The 20,038-nt window shown below is 44.5% G+C and overlaps 1 protein-coding gene across 1 annotated transcript in view; it reads left to right on the top strand.

Annotated features, from left to right (window-relative positions):
• PTPRT (protein tyrosine phosphatase receptor type T) overlaps positions 1–20,038 on the top strand; it is a gene marked incomplete at both ends in the record, with an annotated part of 1,082,998 nt that overhangs the window by 690,634 nt on the left and 372,326 nt on the right. Inside the window, 1 exon segment of the mRNA XM_082857741.1 lies at positions 1,517–1,626. Coding sequence (XP_082713867.1) covers positions 1,517–1,626 — 110 coding nt within the window.

Raw genomic sequence — 20,038 nt, 5'->3', positions numbered from 1 at the left:
ATTGGTGACTATAATGGGGCATATCCTGCTCTAAGTAGCCATTCAAATGCATGGCCCCAAAGAACATTTAAGGATTTTTTAAAAACTGTTATCTGTTTAGCGATAAGAGGAGGTCACAACACAATATGCACAGTAGGAGTTTAATTTTTAAAAATAAAATATGTATATGCATAGTCATGTGAAGATACCGGAAAAGTATCTCCAGTTACAGGGATTATGAGTGATTTTGTTCTTTTCTTTTTTAAAAAATCTGTTTTTGTAGATTTTTAATATTCAACAAATTCTGTGTATCGTGTCCGTAATGAGAAAAACTAAGTATATTTTAATTTAACAATAGGGAACTGATTGCAACATATGGCCGTGGCTATATCTAGAGAGGCACAGCATGATGATTAAGAGTATATGCTTTGAAGCTCACAGACAGGTGTTCACTTTCCTCTTTGCAACTTAAGAGCCATATGACCTTGAGCAAGTTATTTAATTCTCTGAGCCTCAGTTCCCTTATCAGCAGAAAGGAGATAATACTACCGGGCAGAGCTCTTTTGTAGCTTAAATGAAATAATGTATGTAGAATTCTGATCACAGAGTAAGCGCTTAGTAAAAATACCTGTGTTTATAATGCCAAAATATAAATAGATTCTGTAATGACTTACATGAATTCATGATCCTCTAGGGGGTTATAACGGGAAGTTGGGGGAATCATTATTTTATGGTTCAGCATCTTCCAGACTGTCATAATGATGGTGGAATTCAGCAGGAGGATGCTGGCAGGAAGACTTATCTGGGTACAGAAACAGCCCAGGAAAGGTTTTGCTCATTAGGGCAAAATGCTGGCATAGGTCATTGACTCATCTATTTGTCCAACCCGCAAATGGTTGTTATGCATCTACCACGTGTCAGGCGTTGGAGACTCAGCAGCTAGACAAATGAGCTGCCCTCTAATTAGACTGAAGTTTCAAGGCACATAGTTCCTGGTAGATTCAGGGATTAGGAAACTATGGAAGCACTTCCTGTAGCTGGAGAAAGCTTGACAGGTTTGGGAAAATGATAGTGACGTTCACGTTGCATTCCTCAAATACCAATCCTAAGGCAAGAGTCTAATTCCAGAATCCTACTGCTGGCAGGGCTGGGACCTACAGATGTCCTCTTCACCCTGGTCAGTTTTAGTTCCAGAAGAAACTTGCTCAGAGCCTGCAGATGAAAAGCCATCGGTCTTCCAGAGAATTGGTTAGCCAACTATGGCCCATGGGTCAACTCCAGCCCTTGCCTGTTTCTAGAAATAAAGTTTTTTTGGAGCACAGACATGCCCATTTATTTATGGATTGTCTATGGATGTTTTTATGCTACAGGTGCCAAAGTTGAGTGGTTATAACAGGGACTGTATGGCCCACAAAGCCTAAAATATTTATTATCTGACCGTTTACAGGATAATTTTGCTGACTCCTGTTCTAGGTCAATGAGGCTGGCGAAATGAGATGGAAGGTGACATCAAGTTCCTAATTCTTTCCTTCTGTAGTTCCAGGAGCTGTTCCTCTAGAGTCCATCCAAGGGGGTCCCTTTGAGGAGAAGATCTACATCCAGTGGAAACCTCCCAATGAGACCAACGGGGTCATCACGCTCTACGAGGTAAGGAGGCCGCTGTGACTGTATCAGTTGGCTTGGCTTTATTCAGTTTCCTTCAGCCTGACGTTGGCAAATACCTCCTGTGTGCAGAGCTCCATCGAGGGCACAAAGGTGAGTGAGACACAACTTACTGGAAGGTTTCTGATAATACAGTGGGAAAAAAACACAGGGGCATCAATTGAGCTGTCTTGATAGCCCTAGTGATGAAGAAAATTGGGCATTGAAAGGATTATTGATCTGTTCAGCAAAGGCATTAGGACTCAAGGAGTCAGGTAGTCCTGGCACAGCTGAGCAGACCCAGGCCTGGCAAACAGTACTTGCAGTTCCTCTGGAAAATCACAACACTCACATGATTCCCATGGTACCCATATCAGTCCCTGGGCTTCCAGAATGGTCCCAATGTCATTCTCTAACTGGGGGTACATGATTCTTGAGCTTTGACGTTGCTCTGTGGCCAAGGCATATGGTGATGCCTTGGCCACAGAGCCAAGGTGATGGTGTTGAAAGCCCTTCTCCCAGGATTAGCAGGGTCTTATATCAGAGATGGAGCAGAATATCCTTGGACAAGAATGCTCCCATCAAGCCGACACAATGTGGCTTCACTGAAAACTTTCAAAATTAGAATAAATGGTATAGAAGCTCATTGCAGAGCAGAAGCAAACAGTAAAACTTCAATAAGGCTGATACAGCTAAATGCTAATATTGGGATATGGGCGAGATTGACTTTCTTCCCACCCCTTGTGTTCTGAGACACCACAAGGTTGTTGATACAGATTATAATAAGAAAACGCAGCAATGCAGAGAAAGGGCATGGAAACTGAAGCTGGAAGGATAGAGTCTGGTATCCTAGTAGTCCTACCACCATCTCAAGTGACCTTTAGCAGGTTCTTCCTCTCTTCAAGCCTCAGTTTTCTCATCTGTAAGATGGGGGAGGTTAATCGTTGCTTCAGGGTTTCTCCAGGGAGTCTGAGAGGGGAAAGGTGACAAGCATTCCAGGCTGGAATACACTGTTGGCTCATGGAGGGACTAATGACTCTCGGTGCTTATGCAGAAAGGTACACCTGTTGAGAGAGAGCTTGGGGAAGAATATCGCCGCCATAAGGGAGGATGAGCTCTGGGGAGGAAAGTCAAGGAGTATTGATGAGGGAGAAATATTCAGGGTAAATCTGATGGACACAAATTCGCCAGAGAGACCTGGACGGACCTCAGGGCTGAGGGAAGAGAAAACTGTCTTATCATGTACAGTGTGCTAGAGAAAACATCTTCAGGAAACACCTTATCTCACTCCATCCAGCGTTCCTCAGAGGCAGAGCTGTCTAACATCTCCATCTTGGAACATGGACTTGGGAGAAGCATCCTTCCCAGGGATGCTGCTGAAGGAGAGGAGGCACTCATACTCATAGACCTTGCCTGCGACACATTCAAAACCTTATTAGGGAAGAAAGGGACTGGAAACTCAACTGAAACAAAACCCAGTCATTTAAAAGCTACACACTGTTCTTTGTAAAGCACAGGCTGCGATCATACACAGTCACATACACACTCACATACACACAGATGAGATAGACATCTACCCACCTGCCCTTTGTAAAGCAGAGGGAAAGGACCCAGGACTTAAGGTGTTAAGTTGCTTGGTGTTGTTATATAAATGGCTCTCAATGCCAGATGTTGAAGACTTTTGGAATTCACAGGCCAGTAACATTTCAAATGGTTTGGGGGAACCAACATAGAGTACTTTACCATCTTTTATTAACATTGTTTCATAAAGGACAATTTCAAAAATATAGAAAGGACATAATCTCAGAATAAAAGGCAGTCCTGTAAATCGAATAAATTTAGCTTTATGGGTAACTCATGACATTCTCCTTATTTTTTCCTCATTTTGCCTCGAATTGAGGACAGCTCTGGCGTGAAAAGACCCCGGTTCTTGTACCTACCTGCCTTTGGAAACCACAGGTCTAGGCCACGTTGCAGGTGGAGTCATATCTCTGCACAGATTTCTTCCACAGGAGCAGTATCCCTCTTGCTGTAACAGGATTACGCACTGCGCTGGGCTAGGAAACCCTTGATTGTGATTCCACAGTAAGAAGAAAGAAATAGATGGAGAGAGAGCAAGAGTGCAGACATAGCTGTGAGTTAGACACTGAGCACTCGCTCCCCGAAGGGGCTGCTGAACTCACGTTTGGCTGCTTCCTGCTCGAAAGCCAATACTTGAGAGACAGACGTTGGTTGGAAAGGAAAGTTTGCTTTATTCAGGAGGCTAGCAACCTGGGGAGAAGGCAGACTCATGTCCAAAAGCCAACTCCCCACTGCCGATCAGAGGGCAGGAGCTTTTAAAGGGGGAGTTTCAGGGATGTATGGGTGGAGGGAGGGGGTGAAGTGCAGCAAAGCACAGTGAGCTCTGACAGTCATCTTGGAATTGGTCATAGGGTGGTCTGATCAGCATCCTATTGATTGTTTTAAGTACAGTTAAGCTTCAGTTCCCACGTCCGTTTGTTCCCACTTCCTTGAAGTTAGTTCTCGGAATTGTGTCAGGTGGAGCAGCTTATGTCATGGCTACAGTCTGGTCATCGTGTAGTTAACTTCTTCCACCTGGTGAGAGTTTCAGTATCTGCAAGACAGCTCAAAGAATGTGGCTCAGAATATTATCTGTAGCCCTTGAGGAAGAACTAAAGGTCTTTGACTTTGCTTAATGGCTAAACTATTATTACTTTGTTTTATTTGACTGCTCTCGTTTGTTTCTGCATTTCCTCACTTTAAATTTATTCTTTGGCTAAAGTTTTTCTACAGACAGGAGGCAGGCGGAGGACATGGCGGGTGGTTCTGTCCTGAGAAGGCCTCATAGGGTCCTGCTCTGTTCCAAAGGTAGACTCCTAGATGGCACGCTGTCTGGAACTCTAGGCACAAAGGTGCACACAGATTAGGACAACGCACCTTTCTTCTCGCTTCTCTGTGAACCCAGTGCCCTGTGGATATTCAAAGACCAGTTGCTGGGCTATTGGCATTCCCGTGAGGGACTCTACTGGAAACAGCTGTGGTGAGACACCTTCAGGTAGTTTCTTGGCTTCTCCTTAGGCTGTAATACAGAGAACCGGAGCTAGAAGGCGGCCACTGTCTGACTTGTTTGAGCATTTGAGGTTACCTTTTGGGAATATGCCAAACTTCCGGGTTGACGCTGTGAAGGGGCCTAAGGAGGTCATGGGCTTAGGCCTTATATTTTGACCATAAACATGGCTGTGACCATGTGTGTCACAAACCAGTGAGGCCTCAGAAGGTAAGAATGTTGACTTTGAGGTCAGGCAGCCTGGATGTGAATCCCAGCTCTGCCACTTCCTTGCTGTATAACCTTGGGTACATTAAGAAACTGCTCATTTATATTTATTAATAAACATAAATATATGTTTAGTACTGTGTTTGGCATTTAGAAATAGCATAGAAAAATATTAGCTCTTGCCATTACATAAAATTGAGGCCACTGAGACTTGGAGAGGTGAAATGTAAGGACCAAGGTTATGCAACTCATGGGTCCTGAATTCAAGTGCAGGAGTCTCGCCCCTTATCCAGTGTGGTCCATGGACCAGCAGCATTGGCTGGTTAGAAATACAGCATCTCAGACCCCACCAGACTTCCTGAATCAGAGTCTTCATTTTACCAAGATCCCTGGGGGATTCACATGGGCATTAAAGTTTGAGAAGCACGGCTCTAGACTGCACTGTTCTTCAGAAAGTTTCAGCAGGATGGGGAGTCTCCCCCACGCTGGGCTCAACCCAATCCTGCCTCAGATAGTGAGCAGGAGACCTTGCTTTTAAAGACATTCATAACAGAACATGTGTTTATGAGGCAATTTCCAAATGTAATTAGATGAAACCAATTTGATTTTTTAAATTAGGTTCTGGTTATAATTTCTAGAGAGAAATCCATAAATCACAAATCACCCTCTTCTGATCTCAGAAAGTACATTTTGTGGCAAGGAAAAATCAGACAACACAAATGGAAGAGAAATCCAGGATTGTCTGTGCCTTCCTATGTACAACCTTGGACTCAGCAAAGTCAAAAGCCAAAAAGAGGAGGGAGTGAAGAAGAGTTATAACTTTGTAAATATTGTAAAAATTGTTAAACACAGCAGGTCTAAGTAGTATGTCATATGTTAAGATTAAATTCCCTTCCCCATGGGTCCAAGTCATAACCTGTGGGCCCACCCTTGGACAGTTCTGCCCTCCGAAATCGGAATGGCTTTGATTATGTCCCATTCAGTCTCTGGGCTTCAGTCCCCTCTTTGTAATATAAAGGTGTCAAACTGTTCCAGGCTTCTACTGGGTAAAATTCAAAGGAAAAGTAAATCCACGCCAATCCCACACAACCCAAGTTTTACACCTCATTTTGGATTTGCTCTGCTGTTGAAACCTTGCCTGTGGCCAGAGACTTCAAAGGCAAAGCAGTGATGACCCTTGAAGGAAAACAACTCGTGTAAAGGCCCTGCAGTAGGAATGACTCTGGCCTGTTTGACAAGTAGGAAGGAGGTCAGGGTGACTGAAGCCTCGTGAGCATGGACGATAGTGATGAGGCCACGTGGAGAGTGGGTGGGTAGAGTCAGGTTACGCGAGGCTTCTAGAGTTTGCACTTTCTCCTGAGAGGAACAGAACACCCTAGGAGAATTTTAAGCAGAGGAGTGAAGGAATCATATTTGCCTTCTTAAAAAAATCACCGGGCTGTTGTGTGGCTAGTGGCTGTGAGCACATGAGCATCTCAGGGACACCTGCAAAATGTGCCAGGAGGCAAGGACATTTAACTCATCTGTGATACTGCAGTGAGGGCTCAACTATTTGCTGGAAGCCCTTGCATGCAGGTGGAAGAGGTGAAAACTTTGTCACATCTGCTTTTTCCTTGCTGCCCCTTTCTGGACTTTGACACCTCCCTTTCAGTGAGGAGTTCTTCTCTTGAAGAGCTCCCTGGAACCATGGACTTAGATTCTGGCCTCCTGTCCCTAAGGGCTGGGAGTCTAGCCCCCCACCCTGATGCCACCCCAGGGCTGTGAAACGGCCTGATTCTCCAACAGCCACGACCTCTCTCCGTGCCCACTGAAGGGGGAGCTCAGAATGCTCATCAGAGCCCGCTGAAGCCAGCCTCGCCTCTGCTGCAGCAGGACGCATCAGGGTGCATAGCCCATGGCCTCAGATCTTCGGGAATTTGTATTTTAGTGGCGACGCAGGGTACGCTTCTGTGGTCACTTCCCCAGCAGGGTGACAGACAGTGTATGAAGAGAGGTCACGTCAGAGGCCCCGTGCCTACACACCCGCAGATCAGCATCACCTGGGAGCAGGTCAGACATGCAGCATCTCAGGCCCCAGCTCATCCACTGAATCAGAGTCTGTGTCTTAACTAGGTGACTCACGCGCACATGAACATGGGAGAAGCAGTGGTGTAAGACACATCCTAAAATGTCCTAATCTGGCTCTGGAAAGCTCTGCTTGATGCAGACACTGCAGTCCTTGGACGAATAATGTGGCGACTACACGAACTGAGGGATATCTCTGCTCACATGGGGTCCAGAGAGCTGAGGATTTTCACCAGGGACGTGGAAAGCATGCTATTTGCATAGACTCTTCCGGAGCCCTACTTGGGTTTGATGGGATATCAGGGTGCCCCAATCAGGGCCTGTACGTGAAGAGGGTTGGCGTGACCCCTTCCACTCTGACTCTGCTCTTGCGAACAACAGGACTCCCTAAAAGCAGACCAGGCAACTGCAGACAGGCACGCAAGCCAGAATGCGGTCACAGGGGAAACAATCCAGTCAAACAGTTGCCTAAAAACTCCTCAGTAAAATCATTCAGAGACAAGCCGTTCAGAGTTCATGCAAAACAATAGTCAATATGTGTTTCAATTCAATTAATGGTTCTCGTCTCCGTCCAAAAAGAAATATAAAACGGTGTGAGGGAATTGGGCCAGAAGATGCAACTGGATTAACGTGTGCAAATTTTAAAAATTCAGACATGAGAAGCTTCCCAGTAAGCCTTTATGTTTAGCAGTCAAAATCACCAAGTTTCTAATTACAGTGTATAAATCTGAGAAGCTTAAAGGGAATGAGAGGACCCTAATGAGGCAGGAATGGGTGTCTTGATTATGCTAGAGTTGATTGACATTTATCCTGCAAGCTATTCTAGGCGCCTGGCGTTCAGAGTTAAATAAAACACAGATTTCGCCTCAGTAAAACAAGGCGGCATTCCTGTGCAGAAGCCCCTTTAAAAGTCAGGATAGGTTGGAGGGTCGTCAATATTTTTCCAGCATATAGACAGTTGCATTTGATCTGAACCAAAAGCATGGGCCCCAGGAATCAGCATTCCATCAGAGTGCATTGCAGGAAGGCCAGGCATGTGTTCTGAGCCGGAGAGCAGTTCTGCGCAGGACCGGTGCAGACAAGCACTGATGGAGAGAGGGGCCAGCTGCGTGATGAGCTCAGAGCAGGCTCCCAGAGAAAGGCCCGGGGGAGGTGCTGCCTCCTTTTGGATGTTCATCCTCCTGCTTTCTCTTGGCTTGGCCGTAATGACCTCTCAGGGCTCGCTCACCCAAGACAGGCTTATGGCTCCAGTCCACAGAGGGTCAGTAGGGAGGATGGGATGTGGTCTTCGATGGGCAGGAGGTAGTAGAGGCAGGAAGTGACTAGCACAGCCCAAAGCAAGAATTTGCATAATTCAAGCTGGATCTACATTAATTACGATGTGCAATTTGCATAATGCAGGCGGCTAGTGGGTGTAACATGAACCGGGCCGGTAACTAGGAAAAAGGCTCTTATTTCTTTTGAATCGTTTAAGCCATAAGTATGGGAATCATCCATTCCTCCCACCTGCCACACATCAAATACTCTAGAAAGTTCCATCCAGGCCAGGTCCTACGACACCACCTCCACCACCACAGTGTTCTGAGCACTGATCTGATGCCTGGACCACTTCAGAACCTCCCTGCCGATCCCCCATCCACACTTCCCCTATGCCACTTCCCCACGTTGCAGCCAGACAGAGTATCTTGAAAAGTAAATTCAGTCATGTTACTTCCCTGCTTTGGCTTCGTCTTAACTACAGAGCCCCGGATGATCTGGCCCCTCTAACTTCAGCTCCTGCCTCTCTTCCCACTGGTTTCTGTGTACCAGCCCCTCTGGCTTTCTAACACTTCCTCCAGCTCATCCAGTTCTTTGCAGCCCGTGTGACTTTGTGAATGCTGTCGCTTCTGCCTATAGCACTTTTTACTTGATGTTTCTTGTGGCTGGTTCCTTCCTATCCTTCACCTCCAAGAGGCTTTTTCCCTGTACTGTCCATTTTCTCCAGCAATTTGCTTATTTCTGTCACACCGTTTTTACAATCTGCACTTATTTTGTTTGTGTGCTATAGGATCATCTAGTCCCCTACCGGACTTTTAGCCCCATAAGGGTACGGGCCGTGTGCTGGTTATTTTATGTGTCAACTTGACTGGGCCACGGTGCCCAGATATGAGGTCAAACATTATTCTGGATGTTTTTGTGATGGTGTTTTTGGATGAGATGAACATTTAAGCCGGTGGACTTTGAGGAAAGCAGATTGCCCTCCATAGTGTGGGGGGGCCTCACTATGGAGGCCCTCTGAGTTGAAGCTCAGAATAGAACAAAAGACTGAGCTCCCCTGAGCAAAAGATGGAACTCTGCCCACAGACGACCTTCAGAACTGAACTGTGAAACTAGCTCTTCCCTGGTTCTCCAGCCTGGTGGAGAACTCATCTTGAACTGACACTGGTCATATTTGTTTTTGCTTTTTAGTGTGTCCTCAGGACCTAAAAGAAAAGTTTGCACATCATATGTGCTCGATAAATATTCCTTATATGAGTGTGTAGATTTGTACTTTATCTTAATAAGGGGTAATGGTGGAATTTTGTCTGACAAGTTGAGTGGTTCTCAAGCCTGGCTGAAAATGAGAATCATACCTTGAGAGCTCCAAAACATATCATAAATGCATTGGTAGGTGGATACATAAATAGATGGATAGATGGGTGACTGAATGCTTGGGCATCATTGTATTCCAAATAAATCAGAATATCTGGAGGGAAAGTTCTATCCATGTGGAGTTGTTTTTTTTTTTTTTTTTTTTTTTTTTTTAAGTGCTTTGGGAAATTTTAGTGTACATCCAAGGTTGGGAAGAAGCATTCCATAACATGCATCCAGTCAGTCCACTCTGATATGTTATCCTAGCTCAATACCTGCTAAATAAACACAGTCATGACTCTGGCTTTCCCCTGCCTTCATTTTCACTCTTCTGGAATACAACATTGTCTGATGTTACACTATAGCCAGCTCAAACTCATGCCCATGCAGATGCTAGGCACTAATTATGTTAAGGCTCAAATTCAAGAAGCATTGGCTTTTTTTCCCCTCAAGTTTGCTAAACAAACAGTTCGTGGAATAATTGAAGACACACAAGACCGGATCAGTCCGTCAATATCCCTTTGCATTTCGTGAATGGCATCTTGCAGCTCTGACAGCAGAATCCACCATGGACTTTACCTTACAAATACCTTCCCCTCTCCTTTTACAGTAGAAGTTAGTTCTGTTGTTTATTTGTGAGATTTACAAAAAGGCATACGCACACCCAAAGCTTCATAGATTTTCCCACAGGCTTTCCCTAAGTCTTAAAAGTCAGAGGCCTGGGATGTCAAGGAGCCGTTTTTCCTAACCCTCAGCCCATTACGCGTCCTCCATAGGATGTTCCTCTGCCACATACAGGTCTGCTGGGCTGACAGGCTGGTTGAAAGGAATGATTTCTGGCACTCTGAGTCTGGAAGGAAAGGAAGTTGCCTTCTGATATGAATAAGTTGCATTTATGTAAGTGGGACCATTAGAGCTGCCTGTCATCCACTTTTAGCATACCAAGAATGCCTGTATATTTGCCTCGGGGTGTTTCTTTCTTTTTTTTTTTTTATTACAACATAGGTATTTGTGATGGAGCCAGGTAATGTGACAGTAGGAATCAACAGATGCATAGCACTTGTTACCTAAAGAACAGCAAATCATGTTCTCCTGGCAATAAAAAGGTTTTCACAATAAACATTAGTCATTCAACTTAGCTGTAAAGAAAGCAGTAGAAGTTACTGCATGGAGAATATTCCCACAGTGAGCACACGTGGACCAGTATATTTGTCTTGGTGTATGTGTCTATAAGCATGTAGGTTTGCGAGTGTATGTAGCTGTAACATGGCACGTGTATGCACATATGTATTTGTTCACATGTGCGTGTGAAGCCTCTACCCTTGGGCTGTACCCGTAGTCCCCATTGCATCCTTGGAATTGCTCTACTTTTTTTGGAGAGTTAACTATAGTAGATTTCAGAGGCACAGGGCTCTATGTCTGTTTTCTCCTTGCCTGGAGAAACTCCAGATCATTTCCTATCCGTGTCATAGGAATATCTCGATGGGCTCCCAGCTGTTTCTCATGAACTTCTGCCGTAATTCCTCTCCAGAGCTTTTGCTAAAGGAAAATTTGAATTAAAAAAAAACCCTGCAGGTTAAATTTAATCCTGTGCGTTTACAGTTGTCCTAAGAGAGTGGAGGGAGGGAAATGAAAGGGTCGTTCTGCATTTGGCCAGCCGGGCTCTCCTTCACGTTCCTTACGTGGGAGGGAAACTGTGTTTTGATGTACTGTGCATCCGGTGGGCTTTGTGAGGAGTGGCCTGTACACACAGCCACGTGCCTGCTGAAGGAACCCTCTCTTTGGCTACCTGGTCCTCTCAATAACTATGCCCAGAGGCAGTGTTTAAGCTGCCGAGTGTCTCTTTAAACATCAGAAGTTGTTCTCTTTTCATCTCAAGTGTTTTACCTTATTGCTCCTGTTGGATTTCCACCTGGACAGGGCAGTGTGGCACGGATTTGGCGCTTTTAACTGGCTGGCTCTTTCCTTTGTGTTTTGGTCGGAACAGCTCTTTGTTTGGGACTAAAAAATGAAGAGGGGTTGTGAGTGTTCATCTGTCATCAAGGCGTTTGGAGCCTTCATCCTGAAGTCTCTGGAGGCTGGAATTCAAATTTATGATTCAGAGATTATCCTTTCATGGGTCTCAGAAGATGGCAGGTGGATTTCTTCCCCTCACTCTGATCCTTTTCTCTGGCTACTTTTTCTTCATTCTTCACCAAGAGAAGAGTAGTAGTTCCTTAAACTTTACACCCAAGTATGGGACGTTGGCCTATATCATTATGGACTCAATGCATGCATGCATGCACGCATGCATTCATGCATACCAGGTCTTTTTCAGAGCCCTTCAAAATATGTATCATGAAAATCACCATTGCTTTGCTTTCTTGGTGTCCCTTTTATTTTATGCATTGTTTTAGCATACGTGTATCATTGCAAGTCAAATAGTGAATTATGCTATTAGGAAATTAAAGGTCGACTTTTAGTTTGCCATAGCTAAGTAATATATTTGAGTGAGTCCCTTTTCCTACCTGGTCCTTGGTCTCTACAGCTCTGACCTAGGAGAACTGGACCAGTTAGATTCAAAGGATCCTTCCTACTTTGACCTGCCACTCAGGTGTCCAAAATTGAATTAATCTTACTCTTTGTTTCATGAAATACTTTCCTCATTGGTCTGTGCATGACCCCTTTTTGTATTTATTCATTATTTCATTTTGCAATTACACACCAGCTACCGAGACAACCAGAACTTTGACAATATCTTATAGACTTACGAGCTCCTCCCACCCCAACCTACTGACTCCTCCTGCTAACCTGAATGTTATATACAATTCCTTTGTACTTCATATGGCTTTACTATTCATATACATTCCTTGAAGTCATATTATTTTGTTTTGTTAGTCCTTTAACTTCAATAAAGGATTTTCCGTTGTATATAATCTTTTAGCATTTTTATCCCATATTATGTTGCCAGTAGTCATCCCTTTGTATAATATTCCATTGTGTGCAGATAGTACAACACATTTATTCATAAGCCCTTGATAGGCATCAGGGTTACTTCTAGGATGTTGCCTTTATCAACTGTGAAGATATGAGCATCCTTGTACATATCTCCTGTTGCATACGTGCAAGATTTTCTTTCGAGTTTATATCCAGAGACTAAGTCATATGGTAAAGTAATGTTCAACTTTACAAAAAAAAAAGTGGAATTATTTTCCAAACTGGGCTCAACGGTGTACCCTCATGTCAGCAAAGTATGAGAGCTTCTACGATTCCAAATCCTCTCCAGTATTGGTCTGGTCAAGAGTCTTAATTTTGACCAGTTAAATAGGTATAAAATGGCATCTTTTTGTTGTCTTGCTTTGTATTCCCTCAGTCATTAATAAGGTTGAATATCTTTTCAGATATTTGCTACTCATTTGTATTTACTTTTTGCGGGAGGTGTATTCGTGTATTTTGCCCATTTTCTACTGGATTATCTGGCCTGATCTTATTGATATGTAGTCTTTCTTTATATGCTTTTTATACTATTTTGTCAGTTATGTGTATAACTTGCATTTTTACTTCCTGTAAGGTATCTTTTGATAACAGAAGCCCTTAATATATAATGTAGTCAATTTTATCAGTCTTCGCTTATCTAATAAGCACATTCTGTGTCCTTAAGTAACTATTCCCCAAACCAAGGTGAGAAAGATGATTCCCTATATTTCTACTAAAAACTGTATAGTTTTGTTCTCTAAATATAAGTCCTTTGTTTATCTACAGTTAATTTTTGTGTATGGTGTGAGATGAGGTGCAAAATTCATTTTTTCCTCTGTGGATAAATACCTTCCCCAGGTCCTTTTAATGATAGCCTGCTCTTTCCTTGTTCTCCCAGGCCGTATCTGACATAGGCCGAAGTTCCTTATACGCATTCATCTGTTTCTGAGCTTTCTATTCCGGTGGCCACCATCTATAACAACCGCACTCAGAGTTATTAGAGCTTCACAGTTAATCCTGATCTCTAACAGAGCTCGTCCCTCCTCCTCATTCTTCTTTAGAAATATCTTGGCTATTCTTGCCCTTGGCTCTTTCATGCTAGAATTTAGTTTTCCAATTTAATGACAAGCCCTGTTGTAGTTTTGATTAGAATTACATTGAATATATGAAACAACATGGTGGGTAATTTACATCTTTACAGTCTTAAATCTCTTTGTATTTATGTAAGTTTTTGTTACTGTCTCCCAGAATTTTATTACATTACCTATAGAAGTAATGCATTTCACATTAAATCCCAATTGCTAACTTAGGTCTCAAAGACCTGGCACCTTGGATCCTCTTTTCCTCTTTAGTCTGGTCTCACTGGCCTTCTTTTTTTTTTTTTTGCGGTACGCGGGCCTCTCACTGCTGTGGCCTCTCCCGTTGCGGAGCACAGGCTCCAGACGTGCAGGCTCAGTGGCCATGGCTCACGGGCCCAGCCGCCCTGCGGCATGTGGGATCCTCCCGGACCGGGGCACGAACCCGCGTCCCCTGCATCGGCAGGCGGACTCTCAACCACTGCGCCACCAGTGAAGCCCCCTCACTGGCCTTCTTTAACATCCTCTAACAAGTCAAGCTCCCTCCTGCCTCAGGCTCTTTGCACATGGAGTTCTTCGTTGACAGAAATCTCTTCCACCTCCTTGCAATGGCCAATTCATTCTCATACTACAGGGATGGGCGAGTACGCTCCTTCCTCAGAGAGGCCCTGCCTAACAGTGTTAAAGTAGGACTCGACCCGCTCACCATTATTCTCTATCACTGCTGCCATTTCCTGAATAATATGTGTCACAATTCATAATTATTGTGTATTTAATTATAAATGTATCTCCCTATATTGTAAGTGCCATGAAGGCAGGACCCACATATATATTACTCACCACTGGAGAGCCCAGTGCCTTACGCACTGCCTGGAAAACAGCAGGTGAATATGTCTATCTATGTCTGTGTCTACATCTGTATCTATATAAATGAATGAAGATTGGAGAGGTTTCCTTTGATGGTAGGAGTACAGTGATGGTTATGAGTCAGTTTGCATCAGTTAGCCTACAGATATGATCTGATATGACCATGTAAAATTGTAAGATTATGCTCTAAGTCCTATAATAATTTATAATAGGCCGCATGAGGTTCCAATGACCAGTGAGTTTACATAACACTCGTAGAACTCAGCTGAAAATGGTAAACTTGTCAAGGTTAGGGATCCATTTTTTTACAGTTGCATCTCAGGTACCTTAAACAGTACCTGGCATAAAGTAGGTACTCAGTAAGTATTTGTTTAATGAATAAAACTGTATTCCAAACTTGAATCAAGGTTAAGGCAACAGCTGCAATAGATATTGAAATACCTAATTCCTTATGATTTCGTGATTTTTAAAAGGAATTTATTCTTTGTTAATGTGAGTGACATTACAACAACAGTACATGGTGTTAGAAAGATGGGCGGTGCAGAGTCACCCCCAATTCCCACTCCCTCACAGACCAACCATTTTCACAAGGGTTTATTTTTTTTCTAGTCCTCATGCAGTGACATCTTTTGCATGATTATGACCACGCTGCAAAACTTGGGTTTTCACTCTGTCGAACATTTTCCAGTTTCAATGTAATCTACTTAACTATCCCATTTAATGGCTCTCTGCTCCCCTGAGCATATAGGCCATATTTTACTTTCTAATCATCCGATTTTGGGATATGTTGATTGATCTTCCCAGAATGCAAGACACAATTTTTCGCATAGGGTAAGAGGGACCTGGATCGTTTTTGAGCTGGTTAGCAGTGTTTGAACTTCTGCTTTCCTTTTGCTTCTCAGTAGGTTTGTCAGTAGCAATCAGAGCCAATCACATGCCTTCCGTTGATTGTAGAACTGTGTTCAAAATAATAGCTCTCTCTGTTCCATAGGAATGGATCTAAGGGAGCAGAGTAGAACAATATGTACAAATTCAGATAGAAATCTGTAAACCCAGAGTTGGAAGTGGTGGTCATATTTTCCTCCTTCTTTTAGAATGTAAGTCTCCATTTGCTTATTTCTTAACAAACGGAGGTGAATATGGGGTATGTGTGTGCTCCCACTCTTCCCGAATACCATCCCTGTGATAGACGTCCAGGGTACACTCTGCCATTGAACTCTGACCTGCCTCAGAATCCCTCTTGATGTGGCATTCTAGGTGGTCATGGTGTCACTTGGTGTCACATGGTGTGACTGCCATCTTTGTCCTTTCCCACCTTCTGTGTAAATGTGCTCTCTGCAGTTCTGGAAGGCAGTTCTTTTTAATAACTGTGGGACTGCCTGGAATAAGGGGCCAGTGCTATGGAGTCCTTCCTGAAGAAGGTGCCAGAGGTGAGAAAGTCTGCACTAGAACAACTTATCTAGAGAGTTTTCATGACTGTGTCTAAAACACAGAGCCATAGGAGCATGTGTAGAGGTTTCAAGACCTTACTGGAACTTTCCCTTAGGACCTTGTATACATAACCAGCTCTGTGCACTCCCTGCCAACACATGCGTTCTGTAATCTTAGCCTTCCCCAGCCACTTTTTATAACAATATTACAGAAAGTTTGGATGTCAGAGAAAAAAAATCACTTATAATCTCTCCCCGTAGGACAACAATTATTTTGCCTTGTATATATATTTTTAATTTGTTTTTGGCTGCCTTGGGTCTTCGTTGCTGCACACGGGCTTTCTCTAGTGTTGCGGTGAGCGGGGGCTACGCTTCGTTGCGGTGCGCAGGCTTCTCATTGCGATGGCTTCTCTTGTGGAGCACGGGCTTTAGGCGCACAGGCTTCAGTAGTTATGGCACGCAGGCTCAGTAGTTGTGGCTCAGTGCTCTAGAGCGCAGGCTCAGTAGTTGTGGGGCACGGGCTTAGTTGGTCTGCGGCATGTGGGATCTTCCCAGAACAGGGCTCGAACCCATGTCCCCTGCATTGGCAGGCAGATTCTTAACCACTGTGCCACCAGGGAAGTCCTTTGCCTTGTATTTTATCTTTGTTAATATGCATACATCTTTTACCTAACTATAATTACATAAAATTTGCTATCATCATTTTTTATTAAGCATTTTATCACAACCATGATGCTTTTATAGCACCATGGAAACAGCTTATCTTTTCTAATGATTGTATAATTGACCATTCAGTGTATATACCCTAATTTACTTATCCATTCCCCTCTTTTTTTCCATATTTCTGAAAACTCTGTAATAAACCTCATGCCTATGGTGATGGTATATCGTGATGGACGGAACATGGCCTTCAAATCAGATTGACCTGTATCTAAAATCCTGGTTCTAACGTTACCTGGATGGAAGACTTCGGGGGCACATTAACCACCCTGAAATTGCGTTACTGTATATGCTTAAATTTTTTTAAATGCATGTAGGAGAAGTAATATCAAGCCTACAATTCAAGAGTATCATAAGAATTAGATGTATGTTGCCAGTAGCCATTCAATGTCATGGCTCGTTTTCTTTCCCCTCTTTTTGGTGTATTTCTATTTTAGACATTCACCCACATGAAATTACAGGGTTGAATAGAATGAAGACTTTTGTAACTCTTGATACATATTGGCAAATTGTCCTCCAACTGGATTGCAGCAGTGTGCGTGTATGTTTTGAGTCCTGCGTTGAGCCAGTCACTGTGTCTGGGAAGCAGGCCTTTGGCAGCCCAGCAGAGGTTTATGTCAGCTTTCCCAATCCCCTCAGAGCAGGCTGATGTGTGAAGAGCTCATCACACATGTTGGCAGAGCCATTTGCACTCTCCAAGGATGTGCTGGAAATGCTTTGGGCTCATCAATTTATTGTTCACTACTCCTCCCCTTTGCCTTCAAGTAGCAAGTACAGTGCCTGGCTTCCAAAAGTCTCCCAGAAGGTCCTGGGGACTCCGCCAGAGCTCTGAACTGGGGACTCAAAACTAGTCCCTGGGGCTTCCCTGGTGGCGCAGTGGTTGAGAGTCCACCTGCCGATGCGGGGGACACGGGTTCGTGTCCCAGTCGGGGAAGATCCCACATGCCGCGGAGCGGCTGGGCCCGGGAGCCATGGCCGCTGAGCCTGCGCGTCCGGAGCCTGTGCTCCGCAACGGGAGAGGCCACAACGGTGAGAGGCCAGCGTACCGCAAAAAAAAAAAAAACTAGTCCCTGTAGGCTCCGCCACTGCTTTACTCTGCTACACTACCTGTCACGCCCTCTCATGGCCTCTGTTAGCTCATCTGTAAAAGAGCAAGTTGAGGCAGTTGGCTTCTAAGGCTGAACCACTCAGTGTGTTCTGTCATCAGCATCATCTGGGAGCTCTTTAGAAATGTACCATCTCGGGCTCCACCCCAGATCTGCTGCATCAGAGTCTGCCTTGTTATAAGATCCCTGGGTGATCCCATACCCATTAAATCATGACAAGAACAGCACTAAATTATCTTCTGCCCAAGATTTGCTATCATGCTGGGAACATTTGCTGGGAGCCTCAGTTTGAGAACCCTGCTCTCCCTGCCCTATGTCTGCACTATCTCAGGATTTCCCTAACCTGCCGTGAGGTTCTTCCCCTGCTTAGTTACATCTGTGGACCTAGATGCCAGTTCTTATGGGTCAGGGTCCTAACAACCAATACCTTCTTCCTTGAGGTGACCAAAACCATTTTTGGTGAAACACAGACCTTACTAGTCATTCCACTGTTTAAAATCCAGCTGTAGATCCCAGTGGCTCTCAAGATAGCATCTGAACTCTTCTTTAACTTGACTAATAGGTCCCTCTATGAATGACCCAGCCCTGGCTGGCCTCCCTAGCATCCTTCCCCTTTTTTTCATACCCACCTCCCCAAATCCATAGGCTTTACCTAACAGCCACCTCACACTCCCCCTGTTCTTGTCTTCCTCTGTCTGGGACGCTCTTTCCCAGCGCCTCCTTTCTTGCTTTTAACGGCTGTGCCTCCTTCAGCACCCTCGAGGGCTCAAGACTCCTCTCAGGAACACTGTTTTTCTGAAACACCTGGTTTGGAGGTTCCTTCTTGTTATGTTATAATAGCATCTATTGCCCTATACTGTGATCGTTTATTTCTACACATGTCTACCACTAGGCTCAGAATTCATAGGCTTCTAAGAACGTATTTTGTTCCCTGTTGAGTTGCCGGGAGCTGACCTCCGGCAGGTCTTCCATGAATGGCAGTGGCCAGTGGTGCAGCTCCCTCCCCTTCCTTCCCACAGGCCTCTCCATCCCGCTCTACCTGCTCTCTGGCTCCAGAGATTGACTGTCAGGCATCCCTGACCTGCCTTGTCTTCTTGCCTTCTGTTCCGCAAAAGGAGTGCCCCGGTACAGATAGAAAGGGCAGGCAGGGGCGGGAAAGTGGGGTCATTACTGCTCCAGCAACCTCAGGGAGGGTCACAGCTTTTCTCAAGGTGACCTTTCAGGTTCTTGAACTTCTCCTTCCTCCACCGCCCTCTCCCTTACTAAATCCCCCTCACAGCCTGTGGCCCTTCTCCCGTCACCTCTCCTACAATGTAAATAGTTCCTTCATTAAACTCTGCTTGGATTACCCATCTGTTTTTGCGCTAGGACCCCAGTGAGACCCCTGTTATCATTACCGTGGACCACTCAGGGTGCTTGTCATCGTGGACTTTATCTCAAACCTTATAGCCCTTCAGAGTGAGGATCCTTATCCCTACTAACACCAAGGCTTAAAGAAGCAATATGACTTGCCTAAGATCACCTAGCTAGTAATTAGATGATACCTAGTAATTAGTCATTCCTGCCAGGTTTGATTCCAAAGGCTGTCCACTTAACTAGTTAGCCACTGTGCTTTCTCCAAAGGCACTCAATAAATGATCGTGAAGTGGATCTGAATTTCCCAGTCATGTGCAGTCCCCCTGACTGGGGTGGCCATGAGCTGGTAGATGGGGGTAAAGAGGCAGCCTTGGGACAAAAAGGGAGACTGAAGTCTGGAACCAGCCTTGGCCTAGAAACCCTCCATGTTGTGTCTTCCTACTAGAGCTGTCACAGCCTTGAGGCGTGGTGCTCAGTCAGTATTGACGGACAATGGCTGACACGGGGAGGCGGGTGGGGGAAAGCAGGTGCATCCGGATTGGGAGGAGAAGACTTCACGGCCCTCAGCAGAGGTGGCTTCATCGTCATGCTTTTTATTTGCAAATCCCGTTCAACCTGAACATTTCTGCAGCTGAACAGAGGTTTTCAAAGCCCTGCGCCTCCCATCTTCTGCAGCTGAATGGCATGCATGACCCAGTGGCTTTTGGGGGTGTGGTTCTGACATGAATTTCTGACATAAATATGCACTCTCTGGTATGTCAGTATCAAAGGAAAACTGTAGAAGGAAAATTAAGATAATATTTTTCAATACTGGGAAAAAGTTTCCCATTCCAAATCAATTTTGAAAAACAAAATCTTTTCAAACATCTAGCCATGTCAAAATAGTCAGGGCTCTCTATAAAACAACCATGGCATTTTATGAAGTTTCACATTTTCAAATCAATTATTGTCTTTAAATAT

This window comes from Leucopleurus acutus (assembly GCF_964270905.1).
Source record: "Leucopleurus acutus genome assembly, chromosome: 16".
NCBI classification, from domain to species: domain Eukaryota; kingdom Metazoa; phylum Chordata; class Mammalia; order Artiodactyla; family Delphinidae; genus Leucopleurus; species Leucopleurus acutus.
This window is presented reverse-complemented; position numbering and strand designations above follow the sequence as displayed.